Raw genomic sequence first — 24,821 nt, 5'->3', positions numbered from 1 at the left:
CATGAATGGTGTTATGAATATACCATCTAATTAACTCTACTTTTTTCTTAACCTAAATAAATATATAAAAATGAAGTATATTAAGAGATTTCTAATGTAAACTAGAACCCTCTACTACTAAAAAATGACCTTGCAGGGGTGCCTGGCTGGCTCAGTCAGGAGAGTGTGTGGCTCTTGATCTTGGGGTAATGAGATTAAGCCCCACATTAGGTGTAGGATTGCTTAAAATTAAATCTTTTAAAAAACAACAACAAAAACCATCCAGTTTGAGAATTTCCTCATGAAGCTGAGTAGGAAAATAACCGTAAGAGTATATGGACTAAAAACTCCATACAAAGCCAGTGAAGTGTCCTGAGCAATAACTGATTTAAAACTACAAACATACAAAAAAACAAAACAAAACAAAACAAAACAAACAAAACACCATACATTCAATAATTTGCTGAGCCTGCTAGGATTAGGTCATCAGTCTTCCATAAAAGGTTTTCAGCTCCTGACCAATCCAGGTACATCAAGATCTAAAGGATGTTTAAATAATACTAACAATAAAAATGGATGGTACAACTGGGCCAGCCAAAACAAGCCTAAGAAGACATGATAACTAAATGTAATGTGTGGTATTCTGGAAAGGACCCAGGAATAGCTCAAGGTCAACAGGAAAAAAACAAAGAAAATATGAATAAAGTGTGGACTTTTGTTGCTGATAATGTATCAATACTTGTTCATTATTGTGACAAATTTACTATTCTAATGTAAGATGTCAAGTAATAGGGGAAACATGGAACATATGGGAACACTGTACTATCTCTGCAATTTTCCTGTAAATCTGAAACTTCTAAAACTGTTTGCTTAAAAAAATAAACAAGATGCACAATTCGGTGGACAAAAGTGAGCTCTTAAGTCAGTTCAATCCTAAGCTTTAAAAGTCACAAAAGTTCTAGTTTGACTTTAAAAGTTATTTAGTAACTTATTTTTAACTATCTGTTCTAGACTCAAACCTTTTATTTAAATCAAAAGACGTAGCCTTTTCAAACTACAATTTTCAGCATGATGAACTGGCAGTTACAAACTGCTATAACACAGGAATCCTTGGCTCTCTTGCTTTCATCAAGAGAACACATGAGGTTCATGTCAATGTAGGATAAATCCTGGCCCAATTGTGAAAAAAAGAAAGGAGGGGGGGGGAGCCTTCATGAAATTAAACTAGGTATAAAACTCTTTGTTCTATTATATAGTTTCTTGATATACCAACCTTCCATAAACCCAGGCATTTCATAGGGCATTCAGGGAGTTAAGCCAATTTTTCATTTTACTCAGAGACAAAAGTGTTCTAGCCAAAACTATGCCATCTTAAAATTACTGCATAACTCATGTCTCAAAATTAAGACTTCACAAGCCCTATTGTCTTTGTTAAAATGGCAGGAAAGAGGATGAAATTAAGGAAAAAGGATGAAACATTCAGATGAACAAACAAGTCTGAGACTAACCACTTGTGTTTTTTAAAATCATCAAGAAAGAGAAATATCCCATTTCTTTCGCAAACCTTCATTATGAAGCTTTCTTATTTCCACTATGTCATCAACATAATGTGCAAAAGCCTAAAATAATAAAATAACCTCTAGCAAATACCAACTAGTCCATGAACTGGGGAACTTCTGAGTGGCTAATACTTAAAAAAATTTTTCAACTGAATTCCTATTCAATCACAGAGCCACTCTTCTTAGGTGTATTGTGTATAACTATTTTAATTTCCATTTCTTATTCAACTTATTCTTTAGTTCTTATATAAAATGTGCAAAATGAAAGCTCATGAGCCATATGGTCCAAACAAAATAGAGGCACTAAAAGCTAGGTTCAGTCATGAGTCTGGTTAAGAGAAGAAATGCTATTCCATGACTTTTTTCTGCTCACTTTAAGAATACGTGTTACATGCCATATTGTTTTTAAAAATGTGATCAGATGCCTTGGCAACAGAGTAGCAGAAACTCTGCTCTAATTATAAGACAATTTTTAAATTATTTTTATTTTTAAGATTAAGCAGCCTCATTGACAATCCAGAAACAGTCCCTGCTGACTCTGGATACACACGCATAAAATGGTGAAAAGTGATTCCCCAATTTTCAATGACAATTTGGGAAAAAAGAACTGTTCACAGCTGCAGCTGTATCCCTCTTGTCCTCTTTTTCAAAAAATCTTATTTTGCTACCAAACCATTCACCAAACCATAAGAAAAGACAATTTTTCAAAAAGCCATCAAAACCCAGAAACAGGGATCTAGGAATTAAGCCAAAATTATCCCCCAAAACAGTGCTGTTACAAAAAGGGGTAGGAAGCCAAATTTCCATAGCTCATTAGAAAAGACCTTTAAAAAGAATTCAGAAAATGAAGGCTGGAACTACAATGGTATGGAGTTCAAAATGGAGGTAATTAAAGAAAGTACAGCTTGTTCAGCTTGGGAATATATTAGGCTTTCTCTTACTTCAGCAGAAATAAAAATATGAGCTGCTGGAGTTAATATTAAAATTGTCCTCACTGATGGAAGGTAGGGTAAGAGGAAAGGGAGAGAATGTAGAACAAAAAGGTAGCAAAGACAAGTCATCTTGCATCTAGGCTCTACAGCCCCGAAGAGTTGAATGGGACTCAAATTCTTCTGGGCCAGTGTCATGAAATTCTAGACTTGGCTCAAAACCAGTGGACTGCACACCACTAATAAATACCAGGTGACCCACAGTGTTTGTGGCATTAAAAATATTTTTCAAATTATCTATAAATTTCTATTCTGAAAAGCAGTAGATCAAAATGACATTGGGCCATCCAATCAGTTACAGAATAAAGGGCTTCCTCCAAAGAATACTAACTTGGCAGTTAGGTTGAAAGGAATGTAACATGGAGTTAATGAGATCAGGCTCTCAGTACAATTTTAATAAGGCTTCTTTCTACCCATCCCAGTTTTAAGGAGTAATACTGAGGGGACTCCCACATGTCTTAGAGGGATGTTTTCAGGTAAAAAGGTCTTTAACTCTTGACTCCTTTCCTTACCTAAAGCTTGGGGAAGAAAATAAATATTTATTTTTTAACTATTCAGAGCTTCGGGCACACTGTAGTATTTAATATTCTCTAGTTTTCATTTTCTGAACCTTTGGCTTATAATTTTCTCTATGTTACAATGAAAAACATATGAATGTGCCTTAATCAGTAGTACCACACGAAAATATAAACCTTGTTCTTCCACATCTTCTACAAAGGAAGAGTGAATTAACGGTACCCTAAATATCCTGCAGTTATTTTCTGTACTCGACAAAAGATTAGGGCAAACCATTCCACTTCCTTATCTTGAGCAGTAGGAGTTAACTAGTCTTCAATCTCATCTTCCCAAATATCTCCATTAACATCCACAGCATGGAACAACCTAGAAGCATAAAATAAGGTACATTTATAGGCACTTGGGAAAAACTTAGTATCATCTCTTTCCTTTTCTCAAAATTACTTTCTGCATTCTTCTGATAACATGTGTATCTTTTCCTTTCCTTTATTTATGTATTTATTTATTATTTATTTTTTTTTAAGATTTTATTTATTTATTCATGACAGATGCAGAGAGAGAGAGAGGCAGAGACACAGGGAGAGGGAGAAGCAGGCCCCACGCAGGGAGCCCGACGCAGGACCCGATCCCAGGACCCCAGGATCACACTCCGGGCCAAAGGCAGGCGCCAAGCCACCGAGCCACCCAGGGATCCCCATCTTTTCCTTTCCTTTAATCACTACACCAAGGAGGGCTGAAATATGGCTCCCTTTGAACAAGTTTTTTTTTTTTTTTTTTTAGTATTTTATTTTTTTATTTGAGAGAGAGCGAGACAGAGAGCAAGCACACAAGCAGGGGGACCACCAGGCAGAGGGAGAGAGAGAAGCAGGCTCTCCACTAAGCAGGGAGCCCAACATGGGGCTTGATCCTAGAACCCAGAGATCGTGACCTGAGCTGAAGGTAGATGCTTAACCATCTGAGCCATCCAAGCGCCCCTGAATAAGCTGTCTTAAAGTTTCCAAGAATAGCCCTTTTCAGATCCAAATTCTCTAGGGCCAAGAATTAACAATAACGGAAAATGGGTATCAAAAAATTGATACTCAGTGTACACATATACAGTAGATGGAATTAAGCCAGGATTGGGGAGTCAGGCAATCTAGAAGGGGGAATTCTTTCAAACCACCATTACTCTATTACATGTGAGTCACTATACTCTCTGTTTCATTGTCCTTGCACTCTCCAACAGTATGTTTTATAGCTGCCAATTTGTTTTACTTTCCCATGTTACCTAAAATTTACGCAATTTAAAAAAATAAAATGAAATTTATGCAATTTCAACACTAGATTTATAATGGCTCATGGAAAGATCCTATTTCTTCAATTTCTCTTATAATTTAGTAACATCAATGATTGTAGATACTATACAGACGTCTTTTAACAAAAATCATCAGCTGATGTTGAAATCAGAGCTGTTGAAAAAACAGGATATTCACACTGTGCCAAGAAACCACCCCAGAGATTACTTACTAATAACAGAAAAAGAAAACTTACATTTACAATGTAGCAAATAGAACTGAGCAGCATACTAACCTGGGACAGCCTGACATTATGGACCTAATGTGATCAATAAGAAGTACACATCAACCCTCATGTATTCTTGTCAAAAATGTGACTCTAAATCTATTCAAACTCAGTCTAGATCTAACTTCCAATTTATAGGAAATAGGACAGAGAAACTAAGGACAGAGAAACTAACAAAAAGACAACAGGGAGAAATAAAACTCTAGAAATCAAGCTGTTCTCCACGGGACAAGTGGCCTGGACTCTCTAAAGTGTCAACATAGAGGAAACATGTTTTTCCTTAACATAGAGGAAAAAAGGTGGGCAAAACTCTTCTATAGTAAGATACTGAAGAGACAGAACCAAGTAAAATGTTTGAACCTGATTATATCCTGGTTCAGTAAAACAGCTTTAAAAGATACTTTCAGGGATAAGTGGGAAGTTTTCAATATGGTTTATTTATTCATGAGAACACAGAGAGAGAGGCAGAGACATAGGTGAAGGGAAAAGCAGACTCTCCAAGGGGAGCCTGATGTAGGACTCGATCCTGGGACTCCGGGATCACCCAACTGAGCCAAAGGCAGACAGATGCTCAACCACTGAGCCACCCAGGCATCCTTAAATATGTTTATTACATTAAAATATGCCATCATCATTAAATTTCTTTAAATATTCTTGTTATATAGAAGAATTTTATTATCACTTGTTCATCTTCATAGATGGTATCCTACTAATCATACTCTTTCAACTTTCACCTCTTCTGTATGTTTGAACAGTTTCACTATAAAAAATTGAGGCGGATAAAAAATAAAATTTCCAGACAGCACATTTTTCATCATTAACTCGTTTTCAAGAAAATAGAAAGTCCACATACATGAAAAAAAATATGTAAGAGAATTCTCTAAGCAAAGTGGTCCACAAATGAAGTACCAAGGGGACTGGACTGTGTATACATACCGATTAAAACATGGGGAAGCAGGATCAGTGAAATGTTTGTAAGGGTTTGCTCTAGAGAGAGAACCCATGCAAATCCAGCAGAAATACTGCATACAGCCAGTACATGTCATCTTGTTACATCCATCTAATTTCTGGTGGGAAAGATAGAGAAAAATATCAAGGCTATAAAAACAAAAGAGAAAAGCACATGCTAAAAAGATTGAGTACAATGGTCTCCCAGTCTCTTCCTTTTTCCTCATGCAGGGACTATTACATGCTTACTCTGTTGCTTTACAAGTGAAATACAGAAAATATTTAGCAGGTGTACCTACAACTAGATACTTCACAAAATCTTTTCGATGAATAGTAGATTCAAACCAAGTATGTATAATATTAGCTGAACTTGTAAATTAATATTAAAAATGTTTGGGTTAAAAAAATGTTTGGGTTTAATATGTGTGACTTTAAACTTTTTACATAAATCTAAGTAAACATTTGGTACCAAATCCTCCACTGTAACGTGCCGAGGCATGCCTAAAGTGGTTAAACACAATGCCAGTTTCCTTAACAAAGTAACTGGGGAACCACCACTTGGTTCAGTTAGGATACAATGGATTAAAACAGGAGCATCAAATGCCAAGTTATATTCTGATTTTAAAACATATTACGATTTTGTCAAGAAGCAATAGATTTAATTAAATGTCTATTTTGGCTCAGACTAACAGGAAAATGTCTTCATTTCCTAAGTGTATACTTCTTAATAAGCAGGTGTGTTAATTTCCAGGATAAATAGTTCTAAGAAGTCAAGCTTGATTTTTTTTTTTTATCATGTAGATGAGTTAAGAGTTCATTGTAGCTCCACTAGGGCTCTCCATAACATATTCAAATTTGATGTGAATACAATGTGAGGACAATTTTCACTCTATGAAAGCATTTAAAAAGGTAAGTCTACATACATTTAGGATCATTAACAATATTTGGTAGTGAATTTGCATTTTATAAGTAAGAAAGCTTAATAAATGTGTTTTCTTAGTCATAAAATTAATAGGCTTCTTAAGGCAATCGTAACAAGCTTGTAAGTCTGTCTGCCAAATCTGGCCCAAACCTTTACCTCTATGGGAGTCCCACAACATGGGCAGCTCTTTGAGTTCTTTTCTAGCCATTCCTTACTTTCCATCTCTTCCAGTGCCTTCTGAATCACCCTCTTACCATACCTCTGTTCCAAAAATCTTTTATTGGCCTCATCTGCTTGCAGGTACTCATTTCGTAAGTCCATTAATTTCTCTGGAAAGTGAAATGGAAAATTAACTTTTATACAACTTTCCAAAGCTGACTAAAAACCATTAAAAAATGGTTATAACCTTTGATTATTCAATAATGCTATTACTGGAAGTTTAATCACGAGGAAATAATCTAAAGTAAAGTTATATGCATGGAGATGCACATAACAATGGCAAACAAATTAAATGTCCAAGGGAACAACCACATGTGAAAGAACCAATTAATGACAATATTTAGTTATTAAAAACTTATGAGCAGGCTATAACTCAATTAAAATACTCATTACAGAATCCAGAAAAAGGCATATTTAGGTTAGAACTAAGTAGGTAAAAATATTACATGTACAAATGACAAAGAATATAAAAGAATGCTCTAGCTAGAGAAGTGGGACTTGCTCAAGGCATTAGAATAAGAGGTCATCTTTTTTGTTGAGTCTGACTTATTAATGTTGACATGTTTGAGCAACTAGTAGCATACAGTTAAAGACTGATTTAGCTAGAAGTCACAGGTTGAAACACACACTGATTTTCCACGAAGTCAGCATCATTCACACTTGACAATAACAAGGCCTACCAAATAAACAAAGCATCTTTGGCTTAAGAGCAAAGACTATTCAATTCTGTAGATTAAAAAAAGTCAGTGACTGAAATTTACCACCCACAGGTAAAGTTCCTCCTTTCAACCTTTCCGCTGATATTTTTCAATTTCACTGCACTGTTCTATCACTTAACTCAGCTGCAGCAGGCAGCCATTCTCAAGGGCTTTACTTATAGACAAAAACTTTTGTTCACATTCTATCACCTTAATTTTTCAACAAGATTAATTGAAGACCTCTCTCAACGTTGTTCTAATTATTTTATTTACTAGTCTGACTCCCTTTTTATGTAGTTGATCTTTGGGGGGAAGATTTCTTTCTCTGTACTGTGCATTCCATGGCTCCATCACCTCTACTTAGATGTAGCAGACACGTACCTTTTTATCTTGTCATTTTTATCCTTCTAAAAAAAAAAAAAAAAAAAATCAAAGCATTTTTGTGTTCCCAGATTTCTTGAGAATTTCAAAGATTATTGCTCTAATGTTCTCAAAATAATTGTTAGTATTTCATGTATTTTATAGAATAATATCAATTATGGCTAGATCTACAGAGACAGATACAGAAAGACATTCTTTTTTTTTTTTAAGATTTTATTTATTTACTCATGAGGGACATGAGTATTTACTCATGAGAGAGAGGCAGAGACATAGGCAAAGGGAGAAGCAGGCTCCTCACAGGGAGTCCGATGTGGGACTCAATCCTGGATCCTGGGATCACGACCCGAGCCAAAAGCAGATGCTCAACCACTGAGCCACCCAGGCATCCCAAGAAAGGAATTCTTAATTTTGTTAAAGTCCCCAAGCCTCTCTGACTTCTTCCACAAATGCTATGAAACACCTAAAATGTACTTCAGCCTCTCAAGATAAGGTTATAGAAGTCTAAAGCAAAGGCTTATATTATACTCTGGTGAATCCTCCATCCCATCTGCCCATATCCACTACAAGACTCTGCTCTAGGCAACTGGAAGAATCCAGTCATTCTCCTCTTAGGGTTACTTTCTTGGGAGATAATAACACTCTGCTATAGTAACTATAGTAATAATGGCATTAATGGTTAACATTTTGCATTTTAAATGGATCAGCCCAGTTCTCAAACTGTTTATGGTGAAAAACCAGTTTTCTGCATGCGCGCGCGCGCGCGCACACACACACACACACACACACACACACACACACACACACCTGCCGCCACCTATTCCTCCTGCCTATCAGGGACCAACTTTTGCAAAATATAATCAAATGAATTATTAGAAAAATTATTTTAAAAACAAGAAACAAAGCTTAAATTTTTATTAGATCTGACATAAAATTATTTTGTGAAATCACTGTAACTTTCTAGCTCTCACTCTCAATTTCTTTTATCACAGACTAGTGTAAAAATACGAGCTTCAAGTAGCACTACGATAGTTTATTTGATCCTTCAAATAACCCTATGAAATAGCTATTATCATTACCCCTGCTAGCCTGAAAAAAACTAACCCATGAAATCTAGTTAAACTGAGGTCTGAGGCCTGATTTCTCAGTCCTTATTTATTAGATCAGAATTAGCAAATAGTTGCACCTCCTGTACCCGCTTCAATAAATGGTGGCTTTCTGAAGCGCTAAGTGTTGATGAACATTCTGTGGCTTCCCTGGGCTCAATGATAAAGAACTTGATGACTGATCAGACATAGGTGCCATGGAAAAAGAGTAGCAGCTAAGACAGTCTGATTTGTTAACTTGAAGCTACATTATCCCATGTTCATAGACAGAAATTAGCTTGCCATTCCTTTTCTGGCATGTTCCCCCTGGCTATCTGCATGGCTTGTTTCCTTGGTTCCTTCAAGCCTTTTATTCAAACCACTTTGCCACTGAAGTCTTCCCTTTTTTCCCCTAAGTAAAATCCCAAACCACTTCCCCTTCAGAACATTTCATATCCTGTCCCTGGTTTATTATTTTTTTCCTCCACAGCACCTACAACCATCTAATATTCTTTTTATTTTGTTTGCCTATCTCTGCCATTAAAATATAAATTCCATGAGGGTATCTCCAGAGCCTAGGACAATAACTGAAACAAAAATATCTGCTGAGGGGATCCCTGGGTGGCTCAGTGGTTTGGTGCCTGCCTTCAGCCCAGGGCATGATCCTGGAGCCCCAGGATTGAGTCCCACATCGGGCTCCCTGCATGGAGCCTGCTTCTCCCTCTGCCTGTGTCTCTGCCTCTCTCCCTCTCTCCCTCTCTCTGTCTCTCATGAATAAATAAATAAAACCTTTAAAAAAAAAAAAAGAAAAGAAAAGAAAACGGGAGAAAAAATTTTTAAAAAAATCTGCTGAATGAACACTTTCAAACTGGAGGATTAAAATGTTAGTTTTCTCTTGGGGCAGAGGGGTGGGAGGAGTGGTGGTGTGTAGAGGCTAGAAGGATCGAGTTCACACAGTTACAACTTACCTGCAGTTACCTTACATGGAGAGACCCCATGGTAAGTCAATCTGCACAAGGTACAGAAAGCAAAATTGCAACTGGAGCAGATGCCCATGGTGCAGCCAGGCTCTTGCATTACAGGCAACTGGCAGCACGGTCGCGGACAGTACACCACATCTGCCATCAGGTCCAAGGTGGACTGGAGGAGAAGGCGGTCATAACGGGCAAATAACTCTGTATCCACTAGCTCTTTGACCTGGAGGGAATATAAAACACATAAATGTGATGATTTCCCAGCCAGTTCTGATTCTGAGGAGATCCTTAAAATGTTGGTGCTAACTAGATGCACATGAACTAAAACTGTCTCACTTCAAAAACAAACCAAATGTGGCTGAGACTATACCTTGATTGAGATGGTGGCTACATGGGCCTACATATGTGTCAAAGCTAAGCAAACTGTACACTTTAAATGGGTACATTTACGGCTTAATAAAGTTGATTAGAAAAGTCAAACTAAATACGCTGTCCCTGATTCTGTTAACCATTCAGATCCCAACGTCACATAAAGGCGGGTTACTGATTCTCCAGGGTTGATGGAATCCAGCAGATAAGCAAGTAACTCAACAGAACACTTTACAGTAATTTTTCTGACACTCATCCCTGCCAAGAACTGCTCATGCCCAGGCCGGCAAAGGAAGTATTTACATTTGCTTCAATCATTGAGGAAGACCAAGGCATTCTTGATGGACATATTGAAACTACCTGCAGGTGGGCAGGCTTCAAGGCCTCACCCTACCCTGATGAGCCCCATCAAGGAAATTGCTGAGAAGATGCCTCCCTTTATGAAAGAGAATCAGGAGGCAGCTATCAGCAGAGTAGAGGATTACCTGACCAGGGGTGGCCACCGAAGGGCACTTGGGTTCTGGGCAGTTGAGGCACTGAACTTGGCCATCTCTGATCTGGATTTCAAAGTAGTCTTTTAGACAGGCTTTGCAGTACACATGTCTGCACTCCAAGAAGTACATGCATTCACTGCCCAGCTTCTCACAAAAACAGATATTGCACATGAACAATTTACTGTTAAAGCATTTTATCTGCTGAGCTTGATCAAAGTCCAAGATTTCCTGAATCAGACTTGACAACGATTCCACATCCTGTACAGCTCTCTCATCCACAACCTCCTCTTGATCTGCATCCGATCCAGCAGCTCCTCCAAAATCTAGTTCTGTGTTGGGAGAGGGTTGAGCCGTCCTTCTCTGCACCTTTTTCTGAGAACCCATCTTGAGCTCAAAAGGAGAGACAATATTCAGGTATGCTAAAGTCTCTTCCTTAAGAAATTGCATCCAAGCGAACAGGACCACGTTGCCACGGTGTTCTTCCCATAGGTTGTCTAAGTGCTTGCAGAGAGCAGAGAGCTAGGAGAGAGCACAGGAGGGTGCTAGTGAGCATGGAAAGATGATCATACTGTCAACTCTTCATTTCTCTTGCAATCTTTTTAACTTCTAAGTGAAGCCCTTACAATTCCTAACATAATTTTTTTTTTTTTTTTTACTGCTCTGATAAAGTGTGCTGTAAAAAACACCAATATTCTTACTGGGGCACTTCTTACACTATTCAACAACACTGAGTCACAGCAGAACACACAGTCAGAAGCTAAAAAGAGTATCCTGAAAACAAGAGAAATGGCAGGACGCTCTAAGAGTATAGGTCTACACATGAGCAGCTGAAATGGAGGATTTTTTTTCTATTCTTGGTTGTTCAAGTATTGATACATATTCTCATGTAGGAGAAAGAGATGTGACTCTAAAATGCACCACTTAAAAAAAAAGATTTTATTTACTCATGAAAGAGAGAGAAAGAGAGACAGAGACAAAGAGAGAGAGAGAGAGAGAGAGAGAGAGAGAGAGAGGCAGAAGGAGCAGCAGGCTCCCTGTGGAGAGAGAGCTTGATTTGGGACTCAATCCCAGGACCCTAGGATCATGACCCGAGCCAAAGGCAGATCCTTCTCACTGAGCCACCCAGACAACCCTAAAATGAACTACTTCTATCCTTTGGAGTCCTAGTCCTATAGGTATGCTACATAATGATTAGAGCAGCTTAATAATATCACCCAACTTTTTAATTCTAACTTTTTCAGTCCTAACAAAAAGCCAACTCATGTGAAAGATTCTAACAGAATCCAACCTCAGAATCCTTGTTAGTCAGATTTACAAGCTAGTGTTAACTAAGCAATCTGGGCTTACGCCAGATCCTGGTTAATGGAGGGGGACAAAATGATATGGAACCTGGACTTGATTATAAGCTCTCAACAGGGTTTTGCTGCCATAGGGAAAGCTTACACTTCCTAAGCTAAGCAACCAAAGTTTAGACTACTCTGACTTTTCTCTTTAAAGGTGGTTTGTTCAATTTGAAAGGCAAATATAAGAGGATTTTCCATTAGAAATGTAAAATATTGGTAAGTAGAGCTCAGGAATTATAAGCAGCTTTTCTTTTTAGCTAAACAGAAAAAATAAGCCTTCCAGATGCAGACAAATTTTGTAAATTTAAATAACAAGTGGTAAGACCACATTTTCTGTTCCTTGCTCTGTGTAGTGCCATTTACCACACCCTACACAGGGACAAACTTAAACACTTCCTGATCTTAAAAACTTACTACGTTAAATACCGTGCAAAATACTTTTTCACACTGACATGAATATGCTTATAAGATCATCATACTTCTGAGAAACTTGCTGAAATGTGTAAAATGTAATAAATACTAAAAGGAGAGCTCTGAGTACTATTTGAGCCACCAAGTCCAACAAAGAAGTGAGATTCACAATGCCAAGGAATCAGGGTCCAGCAAACAAGAATTGAACCAGGAAGGAATAGGAGGCCAATTAAAACATCAATTACAAGAATGCATCTGATAGAGAATCCTACTGTAATTTCAGCTGTAACACATAAAATAATGAACAACTCTCCTTTCCCACACTCCCACAAGCCAGCAGTAAGTAGATGCTACTTGGCTGGAATCTGAAACTGCAACCACACACACAGTGAATCTGTCCTTGTTTGTGCTTGTGTGTATCCATGTACACACATGTACGGATATAAAGTATCAAGAGCTCTCTGAAGAAATGAGATTATCAGTATCTAAATAATTTAGTCAACTCTCAGTGATCTAAATGTCAAACAGCCTTGATATGCTTGGGCAAATAATTCACTATATTACATGTATTGCCTCTGGCACAGATATCAGAATGCTAGGTAATATTCCTTTTTTATTAGACATGTATCAGCCTAACTTAAAATTTAATTTTGTTTTTAAATCATAAGCTCAATTTTACAAAAGCACTCTCATCTGAAAGATTAGACTGGTCAGTGGGGTGGAATGAAAACTCCATGATCAAAAGGGAAAAACTGACAAGCTGTTCCTTGAGGTCAAGTAACTCTGACAGCTTTTGTCTTAATATACATCAGCCTATCAATCTTCATCACGACTTCTAGAGAAGTAGCTGCTATTGATCCATTATCTATCCCAGAGTACTTTATATTACCTTCAAGTCATATTTATGTCTCAATCAAGAGCTGAGGCTATTACTATGAAAGGATATGTAAGCCAGAGGAAATGAAGGCTTCATAATACAGGGCTTGTGAAATAGGAAATATAGGAATCCTATGCATTTCTATTTGTGTACATTTACATCTGTGGGAGACCAGTCAACATTTGTTATTAATACACAGATCTCTAAAAATAAAAGTGCTTATTATGTTGACTTAGGAAATGTGTTTATTCTAACTACATCAGCTCAATTTTAGTCCTCCTAATTATAGTTAAATCTTCATTTAAGGAATGGTAAGAAACTAAGGGAAAAAAGTAATACCAACATCTAAGGAAAATTAGGAGGACCTTATAATCTCTATTACAAAGCAGATTAAGTGGAAAAATAGCAAGATAAGGAAAATATATATATATATACTTGATTAAAAATGATTCCTACTGCAATTCATAATGATTAGTCATCCTAATTAATGTCATTCCTTTCTACAACACCAAACACTTTCAATTCATTACCATTAGGATTCATGAAGGCACGGGGAAAAAAAATTACAAAACCAAAGCCATTTGTTCTTCATGCAATGAATTCAAGATCATCAAGATAGTCTTCAATTAAAGATGGTTTTTTAAGTTTCTAAAAACGGATAGGAGAAATTAAGTTTCGGGTCTAACCTGAGTTGGTGACAGCCATTTGCCACTAAGTGTGAATGAAGGTGGGGAGGAGGATGGATAATCTGGTGGCAGTTCAAAGTTCAGCACAAGTGGAGGCAGAAAGCAAATGGTGTATTCAAAGCCACCATTCTGGAGACACTCATTTGAATTGCCTGAACCAAAAACAAAGATTAGAAAGAATCAGCTGGTCAACACTTGAGTGTCCATTACTGTTGAACAGTGCTCAAGAAGGACTAATGCTTTAGTTGAGGGGAGAAGAACCCTCCCCCAAAGCAGTTTCTATTTCCTTATTTTAACTTCATAGCCACCACCTTTAAAAAAAAAAATCGTAAGTCCTTGAAAAATCTATTAAGCACCATGATATTTCTGAAGACACATAACTTATTCTCGTGTATACTTTTGAGTACAATTCCTAACACTAGCTAATAAGTAATAAACAATGTTTTCTTTTGTTGTTTTACAGTAGATGATTACAGACACAATCTAGAGAAAAGGATGTTTATTTCTATTAAAGAGCCATGACCTACTTAGAGCAGCATGTGCCAACTACTCATGAATCATACTTGGGAGAATTTGTGCCAACACAATGATCTCAGGCTTGAGGGCAAGATACAACACACAACATTCTCGTAATCAAAGTTTCATTTAAAAAATCACACTTACTTTCTTTACTCAATGCCTTTATAGTAGAAACATTTTGAGAAAGTGTGCATCAAAGTCTTCTGTGAACGTTTGTATCAAAAGTAGTTTGGTTTTTTTTTTTTTTTTCTGAAGCAAAAGGTCACAGAATAACAGCATATGTCACAGGTTTATGGTAGTTGAAATGATTCTGGAAACCAAACAATATTAACAACCACCACGGGACTTTAAAACTTTCCAAGCATTTTTACATACATTATGTCATTTTCTCTTTTATTATCCCTATTTAACAGCCAATGACTCATAGCTGATAAACTGCTAGTTAGAAAATTAGAATGCATGAAATATGCAGGATAATATCCCAATTCGGTGGTCAAAAGGCGAATCAAATTGAGAACTATTTACTCTCAGTCCAATTTTCAATTAAAACAGAAACATGCCTTAAGTCTGTAGTACTACCATCTATCACTAATGCCTACAAACACAAGATAGTAAGTTTGAGGTACACTAAGAAATTGAGAATAACATTTATAAAAATCTGTTTAAGAGAATATTATTAACTAACCGCTCACAAATATCTTGAAATTTTGTGGCAAATCCAAATAGATCCTGGTTTCTCCACCTTGGACAGACTCTGCTTTTCTAAATTCATCTCCATCATAAATACTCGCCAGGGCCAGCAATTCATCCTCCTGAGCTTCTCGATCTTCTGACGACATTTAATTTTCTGAAGAGCTGAAGATAATCATTGAAATTAGTTAAGAACAGAAAAGGCACAGAGTTTGGACAAGCCTAGTGGCACCAAAAAAAAAAAAAAAAAAGAAAGGTAAAGTTCCTTACAAACAACTGCAAAGAATTAATCACTATTTCCATATTTCCACTTTTCTGCTAAACTAGATATGATAGACATATCTAATATTCCAGTAGCATTGCAATAGCAATAACTTTTTCAAAAATGACGGTTGTGGTGCTTCTAACTGCTGCCTTCATCAGTTAAATATCACTGATTTAGAAAAAAAAAAAAAAAAAAAGCATGAATTAGGGCAGCCCAGGTGGCTCAGTGGTTTAGCGCTGCCTGCAGCCCAGGGCCTGATCCTGGAGACCCGGAATCGAGTCCCACGTCAGGCTCCCTGCATGGAGCCTGCTTCTCCCTCTGCCTGTGTCTGCCTCTCTCTTTGTGTGTCTCATGAATAAATAAATAAAATCTTAAAAAAAAATTATAGAAAAAAAAAGCATGATTTAAAAAAACTTTAAGATTTTATTTTTTTATTTGAGAGAGAGAGGGAGAGAGCCAGAGAAAGCACGAGCAGAGGGAAAGGGCAGAGGAAGAAGCACACTCCCCACCTAGCAGGGAGCCCAATATGAGGTTGGATCCCAGGACCCGGGATCATTGACCTGAGCCGAAGGCATATGCTCAACTGACTGAGCCACTCAGGCGCCCTTAAATTTTTTTTTTAAAAAGGACAAATCAGGGCAGCCCCGGTGGTGCAGCGGTTTGGCGCCGCCTGCAGCCTGGGGTGTGATCCTGGAGACCTGGGATCAAGTCCCACATCGGGCTCCCTGTGTGGAGCCTGCTTCTCCCTCTGCCTGTGTCTCTGCCTCTCTCTGTGTCTATGAATAAATAAATAAAATCTTTAAAAAAAAAAAAAAGGACAAATCATTGGGGTCCCTGGGTGGCATAGTCAGTTAAGCATCAGACTCCCTTGACTTCAGCTCAGGTAGTGATCTCAGAGTTGTGGAATCAAGCCTCGCATCAGGCTCCATGCTCCATGTAGAGTTGGCTTGAGTTTCTCTCTCCCTCTCCTGCTTGTGCGTGCGCTCTCTCAAATAAATGAATAAATCTTAAAAAAAAAAAAGACAAATCACAAATTATTTTGATTTGCCCACCAAATCTAGCTAAGTGCCTTGCTCACAGAAGACTAAAATACATGTGATATCTTCCTAAAAATCAATGAGTTTTTTAAATGTACAGAAACCTCTAGGGCAAGTTTTCTCAACCTCAACACTCTTGACACTCGGGAACAAATAATTCTTTGTGGTGGGAGGCTGTCCTGTGCATTACAGGATGTGTACTAGAATCCCTGGCTTCAACCCACTAGATGCCAACAGCATGCCTCCCCCTCAACATAGCCAAATGTGCTTCCCCAACCAGGGGTGCAGAGAAGGGGTACTGCTCCCAGTTGAGAGCACCCTGTTCTAGAGAACATTTCAGGGGCAGATACTACAGGAGAGGGTTAGATAACTAAGGATGCAGCAAAGAAACGTTAAATTTTTAAAAATACTACCAGAGTCCGTCAAAACAATTCTAAGACTTACCATTATTTTAGGCAAAAGTAGGAATGAAAATACACTACAATTAAAATGTAAAATTGATGCTTTTTAAGTGCAGCAACTGAAAGATGCACCACAATTTCAGATAATGTGTATACAGAAAAATATGTAATGAGAATCTATAAAAATTCATTAAAACAAAAAATTACTGATCTGTCAATTAAAATATTGGACTATTAAGTGGATTTGCAAATATGCCTTCAAAAATTTTTTTAAATTAGGGATCCCTGGGTGGCACAGCTGTTTGGTGCCTGCCTTTGGCCCAGGGTGCGATCCTGGCGACCTGGGATTGAATCCCACATCGGGCTCCCGGTGCATGGAGTCTGCTTCTCCCTCTGCCTATGTCTCTGCCTCTCTCTTTCTCTCTCTGTGACTATCATAAATAAATAAAAATAAATAAGATTTTTTTTTAAAAATTGAAATGTATACAACTGAAAAGTTAAGACATTATTAAAGGTGACACTATAAAATTTGAACAAATTTATATAAAATGATTGTTTTCAATTTTTTTTTTTTTTGCCAACAGAGGATCATGGTTTTGCTTAAGCTTCATCCCTATCCCAAATAGAACACGGTGACATATTTCCATTGAGGTTAGTACCTGTTATTAACAACCAGAAGAAAAGGATATTAACACTGCAGTCTGTTTTTCAGTTCAAAATTTGGAATTCATGCAAATCCCATTTATTCTCCAGAAGGTGGTGTTGAGACTGTTGATACTGTTGGATACAAGGCCAAGATCTGGAACTCATACTAGAGATACTATAGAAATCCTGCCATCTGCAGAAAAATTAAAAAAAAAAAAAAAACAACAAAAAACAAAACATGGAGTTAGGACAATCTCCAAATTTATTTATTTTTTTAAAAGATTTTTTAAAAGTTTATTTATTCATGAGAGACAGAGAGAGAGAGAGAGGGGGACATAGACACAGGCAGAGGGAGAAGCAGGCCCCACGCAGGGAGCCCGATGTGGGACTCCAGGATCACTCCCTGGGCAGAAGGCAGGCGCTAAACCACTGAGCCACCCAGGGATCCCTCAATCTCCAAATTTAAATTCTGAATTTCTGTTATTACCACTTAAGTCAAATACATCCTGACATATAGTCAATGCCAATCTACAGCTGTGTATTTCTTTAGGAAAGCCTAATTGAGCCACGTGGTTAAAGGGGTATTTGCAAGTCATCAGCAATGACAAGCCTTATCTGACTGCCTTCAGCCCTGGGAGGAGCCGAGGTGGAATACCAAGGTCATATGGGAAGTGAGCACATCAAGTCCCATAACAAACACCTAAACATCTTCCTGGGTCTGCTTCTGTTTCTTCTTTCCTCTTCAGCTTCTTCTATTTCTTCATTTCTTACTAATGAATTACCTGCTAATAAATTAATCCTGCTAGGGATATTCAACATTAGGTCAATTTAACCATGACAGAAAGATATTTAAAACAAGTTTTTAGTTCTATTCTGAAAGTTTTAGAGCCAGACTTCTCAACGAGAAATAAGGGGGAAAAGGAAGGTGGTCCATAGATGGGTTATGGGGAAACCTAAGAACACTATGAAGTCACATGCAAAAATGTCATACAAAACAGTAATTTTGAAACCAGATTCTCAGATGTGTGACTCCCAAATAAACTAAGAATGAAATTTGGAATCAATTCACATTTATTGAGCACCTACTGTATATTATATTAGGTCCTTCTATACTATTTTACTTAAACAATTTTACCAGACCTAGTGCCCGGTGACAATATAATTTTGTTTCTTCCTGTTTAAACATTTATAAACAGGGTGAAAGATGAATTTATAATGATTCTGGTTTTAGGTCAGTGTTCTCCATTTTGTCTGCACATTAGAATCACCTGGGGAGCTGCTTTTCAAACTCTCAATACCTAGGCCATATTCTAGAGCAATTAAATCAAGCCATCAGTAGTTCTCCAAGCTCTCCAGATGATTCCTAAGTGTGCCTAGGACTGAGAAGCTCTAATCCAAGCAGTGTTTCCCTTATTTTTTTTTTCCAGTGTTTCCCTTAAATAGCTCCTCATACCTACCCCACCACACCCCAGCTTCTAAGGCTGCCTGCCATCAGGTCCCAGTCCCTTAATGCACATGGCAGACCTACATTTCATTTTCATTTTTATCCACTCAGCCTCTAAGGCTCATGTCCCAAACCCCTATTCTATGTGGAAATTTTCAATTAGAGATGATGCCTTCCAAAATCCAGCAAGCTTTTTGTTGTTGTTGTTGTTGTTGTTGTTGTTACTGTAACTTTCCTAGGGCATTAGCACATCCCACTTTGCATTTGAGCGGTTTATGAAGAACCTGCACTATCAGACTCCATTAATTAGCTCCGTAAGGGCAAGGATCAAGTCTTCTGCATCTGTGTGTTGGTCTCAGCATCTACCAGTGCCTAGTGTTTGACACTGGATTAAAACAAAACAAAACAAAACACCGTAACTGAATTGGCGTGAGATGCAGTGTGCTGAGTTGGGGACCCGAAGTGTAAGGCTCAGGGGCTGCTCTGCCACAACCCACTAGAAGCAGGAGTCACAGTTACACGAAGAAAAGTAACACTCAGGGGGCTCTTTCCGTGAGTCAGGCACTGTGCTAAGCCCTTTAAACGTATCAACTCCTGTTAGATTCCCACAGCCCCATGAAGCAAGTCCCTCTTAATATTTCCATTACACAGATGAGAAAAAAGGGCAGTTTAAGTCTCTTTCCGGCCCAAGGTCACACCGCTAATATAGAACTAAATCTGGGTTCAGACCCAGGAGCAAGAACAAACCCCGGCGCCACGAGACGAGAGGCAGACCTCGGGTTTCATACTGGCTTTGGCCCACGGGAGGCGGCTACCCGGGCGACGGAAGCCCTGGGCCGCCGGGTTCCCCTCCGGCCTCGGGAAATCCTCCTCCTCCTCCCAGGCCACACGGTGCAAACTGCAGAGCTGGGGTCGGCCCCGGCTCCCGAGTCAGCACGCCGCCGCGCCTGTGCCCCCGCGCACGACCCGGCGTGCTGAGTCGTCGTGGGCGCGACTCACCTGCAGGCGGGGCGGCCGGCGAGCCCGAGCCCGAGCCCCGGCCCCGGCCCCAGCCCCGGCCCCAGCCTCGCTCCCTGCCCCAGCGCCCGCGCGCCGAGAGCGCCGTCCCCAGCGAGCAGGGCCTGGACCTTGCCCTTGCCCCTCGGAGCGCCCCCGGGGGGTGGCGGGATCTCGGCCGGGCCCGGCTGGGGACGCCCTGTCCGGAATCGGGGGGGCTCGGGCCCGCCGAGCAGTCCCGGCCAGGCCGCTCTCCTCCGCCTCGCGCGCCCGGAGCGCGGTCCACACCGTACCTTCCGGCCACTCCGCCGTGCCGAGCCAGAAAGTTCCGCCCTCTGCCCTAGCCCGGGTCCCCTCGCCGCCACCGCCGGGCCGGCCCGGAGACGCCCGGCTCAACCAGGGCTCGCACCGCCTCTTCCGCGTAGCGAGCTGTCAGCTGAGCCGGGCGGATCCGGCTGGGGCGGCCCGGCGAGGAGTGGGCTTCGCGCAGGCGCCGTGGCCGCCCCGGTCCCTCGGTCGCCCCCTGCAGGCCAAAGGCGGCGCTGCCGGCGCGGTCCCGTCACCGCGCCCCACACGCGGCCCTGGCAAGTTGATACAAACGCAGCTTCTGTGCCCCCGGGGCTCCTTCTTTTCAGTAGTTCCGGGATGCGCTCGGGAATTAGAAGTTTTGCCAACCCTTAGAGGTGAGGGGAGGCCATGGTCTATCCACGACAGACCTGCTCCTCCGGGCCGACTAAGCAGGTTGCCCATTTCTGTGGTACCTCCTCTAGGAGAGCATTCACCATTGTTATTACCGCACTTATTGAGCAGTTAGGACGCTTCAAGCGCTTTGCTAAGTGCTTTACATACATTTTCTCTTTATCTTCACCATAACCTTATGATTATTCCCATTTTATTAATGAGGACATTGAAACGTAGAGATGTTCGGGAATTTATTTTATTTTTTTAAAGATTTTTTTATGTATTTATTTATTCATAGAGACAGAGACAGAGAGGCGGAGGCACAGACAGGGAGCCCGACGTGGGACTCGATCCTCGGTCTCCAGGATCACGCCCTGGGCTGCAGGCGGCGCTAAACCGCTGCGCCACCGGGGCTGCCCCGCTGTTGGGGAATTTACCAAATGGTAGGTGATTATTGAGAGGCTGAGAGGGAATTAAAATTACATGCCCTCTACCTCACACCATATGCATAAAGTAACTCAAAATTGATCAAAGATCGAGATGTAAGAGCTAAAACTGTAAAACTCTTAAAAGAAAATGTGAGAATAAGTCTTCATGAACTTGGGTCAGGCAAGAGTTTTTTAGTTACGAAACCAAAAGCACAAGCAACAAAAGAAAGAAATAGATAAATTGGACTCAACACAATAAAGAATGTTTATGCTTCAAAGTACACTATCAAGAGAGTGAGAAGACAACCTACAGAATAGGAGTATTTGCAAATCATTTATCTAATATTCAGGATATAAAAAGAATTTCTGTAACTCAACAATAAAAGAGACAATCCAGTTTTAAATGTGTTTAAGTTTTAACCATGTTTGTAGCATGGGCAAAGGATCTGAATAGACATTTCTTCAAAGAAGACATACAAATGGTTCAGAAGCATATGAAAAGATGTTCAACATCATTAGTCATTGGGGAAATGCAAATCAAAACCACCATGAGAAACCACACGCACTAGGATGGCTATAATAAAAAGACAGGTTGGGATGCCTGGGTGGCTCAGTGGTTGAGCGTCTGCCTTTGGTTCAGGGCGTGATCCCATAGTCCTGGGATCGAGTCTCACATCAGGCTTCCTGCATGGAGCCTGCTTCTCCCTCTGCCTATGTCTCTGCCTCTCTTTGTGTCTCTCATGAATGAATAAATAAAATCTTAAAAAAAAAAAAGTTAAACACAGAGTTTCAGTAAGACCCAGAAATTCTACTCCTAAGTATATATCCAAGAGAGTTGAAAACATATGTTCACACAAAAACTTGTACACATATGCACAACTACATTTGTACACTGGTACATATTTATTTGCATATAGTATACATAAATGTTCACTATAGCTGCAATATTCACAATTGCCAAAAGGTTGAAACAACCTAAATGTCCATCATTAGATAAATTGATAAACTAAATATGGTACATCCTTACAATGAAATATTATTCTGTCATAAAAAAGGAGTGAAATACTGATAAATGCTACAATACGGATGAACCTTAACATTATGCTAAGTGAAAAAGTCAGACACAAAAGGCCACATATTGTATAATTCCAGTTATATGAAATGTCCAGAACAGGCAAATCCATAGGGACAGGAGTGCATGGGAAGTGACTACTAATGGATATGGGGTTAATTTTGGGGGATGAAAATCCTATAGTGGTGAAGGTTGCACAGTTTTGTGACTATACTAAAAACCACTGGGCTGGGGATCCCTGGGTGGCGCAGCGGTTTGGCGCCTGCCTTTGGCCCAGGGCGCGATCCTGGAGACCCGGGATCGAATCCCACATCGGGCTCCCGGTGCATGGAGCCTGCTTCTCCCTCTGCCTGTGTCTCTGCCTCTCTCTCTCTCTCTGTGACTATCATAAGTAAGTAAATAAAAATTAAAAAAAAAACCACTGGGCTGTACACTTTTAAAGGGTGAATTTGGGGATATGTGAATTATATCTCAATAAAAAAATTTTAGGTAGTCAGTCCTTATGCGGGATGCTGAAATGTTGGTTCTGGTTCCTGGAAACCATCAAACTAATGTGGCCCTAATGATCTAATAAGCTCCTATGTCCTCTATATCATATACTTCTCCCCCAAGAAAAGTAATTTTCAAGGGTAAACCTCTAATCCAAGCCTACAGGATTCAAAAGGTCTTTACCACCCCTGCCTTCCAGGCAGGATTGGCTTCATGGGTAAGTCACCTGTGTAGTCTCAGAGGGCCCTGTTCTCAGGAAGGCCTCAGGCTTGGAAAGGCCCTGCTCTTAGTCTAATGCTCTCCTATGCCTATCTTGAAGTTCTTAATTTTCCAATAAGAAGTGCTCTATTTTTATTCTACACTGAGCCCCACAAAATACAGAACTGGTCATGCACTCAGGAGAGAAGAAAATCAGGACATTGAAGGGGCTTACCTGACTGCGACAGAGGGACAACTTTTGAGATGCAAATAATCACTCATAATTTTCCATACTGTCCAGACCAGACCCAAACCAGAAACATGCTCCTTAAAGATGCAAAGATAGAAGAAGAGTCTATGAAGCCATTCACTAATATCATTACTCATGTTAGGCAAAGGAAGTAAAAGCAAGAGCAAAATGTATGGCAACCCTACCTTTGAGTGTTCACAGGTGAGACCATGAATCCTGCCAGTGACCTCCTAGATGCAAAAAGTGAGGGAGCCTAAGAACCAACTTGGGAAATTCTTACAAATCAGAGCAGGAGGTAAATTATGACATCATGTCATGACCTCATGTCAGAGGTCACAGGATGAAGGGAATAGAAGAGAGAATTTCAAAGCAGTGTTAATAATTTGGACTAGGGCAGCTCACGGTGGCTCAGCGGTTTAGCGCCGCCTTTAGCCCAGGGCCTGATCCTGGAGACCTGGGATTAAGTCCCACCTCAGACTCCCTGCATGGAGCCTGCTTCTCCCTCTACCTGTGTCTCTGCCTCTATCTCTCCCTGTGTCTCTCATGAATAAATAAATAAAATTTTAAATAATAATAATAATAATAATTTGGACTAAATATTTACAGTCCAGTTTTGAGGTCAGGATTGGATAAAGAGAGTTTTCTAATCAATTCTAGTTTTAGGGGGATCCCTGGGTGGTTCAGCGGTTTAGCGCCTGCCTTTGGCCCACAGCGTAATCCTGGAGTCCTGGGATCGAGTCCCACATCAGGCTCCCTGCATGGAGCCTGCTTCTCCCTCTGCCTGTGTCTCTGCCTCTCTCTCTCTCTCTCTGTCTCTCATGAATAAATAAATAAAATCTTTAAAAAAAAATTCTGGTTTCAGACTCAAGAAAAGCAATAGACTTTTGTGTCTTCAGTTTCATGTGCCTGTCTAGTTTTTTAAGTTGAGCTTACCCCGTGGACCCAGCGCTCCACTGTGCTAAGTACTTTACATACATTATGTCACTTATTTATTTTAGTGGGTTTTAAAAATGTTTATATATTTATTTGATAGAGAGGGTGCATGCTAGTGGGGGGAGGGGCAGAGGGAGAGAATCCTCAAGCAGACTCCTCACTGAGAGCAGAGCCTGACTTGGGGCTGGATCTCATGACCCATGAGATCATGGCCTGAGCTGAAATCAAGAGTTGGACACTCCACTGATTGAACCACCGAGGTGCTCCATGCATGATCTCATTTAAATACCCAGGACCTCATAACTGAGGCAATTTTGTCTCCCAGTTTTACAGATGAGGAAATTGGTGCACCAAGGGGTGAAGTGATTTGACCAGTGTCATACAATGGTGACATGCAGGATTAGGACCAGTTCCTCATCAGTGATTACACTCTTCTGTAAGAGAATTAGGTTTGTTGTAGCAGAAATACAGAGAGAATAAAATAGTTCCTGCCTTCAGAATTAAAGGGGAACACCCTAAGGAAGTCGGGATTAGATTTTATGACATAATGGTAGAGGGAAAGAAACTTACCTCCATTGCCTATCCCCAAGCACAGTAGGTGATGGAGCCTCAGGCCAGAAGAGAATGGGATGTGTGACCTAGAACAGAGGTCAGGGCTCACGTGTGGATAGACCATTGAGTAGAGAAGCAGGAATGAGTCAGAACATGCTGGTTAATGGAGAGACCAGCAGGCTTCTCTCAGTGACAGTCCTTGTTCCCATGCATT

General features: G+C 39.9%; 1 protein-coding gene across 10 annotated transcripts; it reads right to left on the bottom strand.

Moving 5' to 3' along the window:
- Positions 1–1,727: 1,727 nt before the first annotated feature.
- Positions 1,728–23,411, bottom strand: RNF14 (ring finger protein 14). 10 transcript variants are annotated; one of them, XM_025445510.3, is made up of 10 exons: positions 23,308–23,356; positions 23,108–23,199; positions 17,579–17,757; positions 15,212–15,381; positions 14,008–14,159; positions 10,682–11,209; positions 9,822–10,050; positions 6,630–6,802; positions 5,540–5,670; positions 1,728–3,409 (listed from the first exon to the last, which is right to left on the bottom strand). In XM_025445510.3, exons 4-10 carry the CDS (start codon positions 15,363–15,365, stop codon positions 3,352–3,354), a joined length of 1,425 nt encoding a protein of 474 aa, XP_025301295.1. In that variant the 5' UTR covers positions 15,366–15,381; positions 17,579–17,757; positions 23,108–23,199; positions 23,308–23,356; the 3' UTR covers positions 1,728–3,351. The 10 variants fall into 10 exon arrangements, with proteins under 10 accessions (XP_025301295.1, XP_025301296.1, XP_048958029.1 ...); XM_025445511.3 differs by lacking the exon at positions 23,108–23,199 and having other exon boundaries at positions 23,308–23,411; XM_049102072.1 differs by lacking the exons at positions 23,108–23,199; positions 23,308–23,356 and adding an exon at positions 20,298–20,469 and having other exon boundaries at positions 15,212–15,395; positions 17,610–17,757.
- Between the last annotated feature and the right edge of the window lie 1,410 nt (positions 23,412–24,821).

This window comes from Canis lupus, chromosome 2 (assembly GCF_003254725.2).
Source record: "Canis lupus dingo isolate Sandy chromosome 2, ASM325472v2, whole genome shotgun sequence".
Classification (NCBI taxonomy): domain Eukaryota; kingdom Metazoa; phylum Chordata; class Mammalia; order Carnivora; family Canidae; genus Canis; species Canis lupus.
This window is presented reverse-complemented; position numbering and strand designations above follow the sequence as displayed.

Coding starts and splice junctions, on each gene's coding strand:
- RNF14 (XM_025445511.3), bottom strand. CDS start 15,365: ATGTCGTCAGAAGATCGAGAAGCTCAGGAGGATGAATTGCTGGCCCTG. Junction 6,803..9,821: donor TCCATGTAAGGTAACTGCAG/GTAAGTTGTAAC, acceptor TTCACTTTCCAG/AGAAATTAATGGACTTACGA. Junction 3,410..5,539: donor GCTTCCCCATGTTTTAATCG/GTATGTATACAC, acceptor TTATGCTTCTAG/GTTGTTCCATGCTGTGGATG.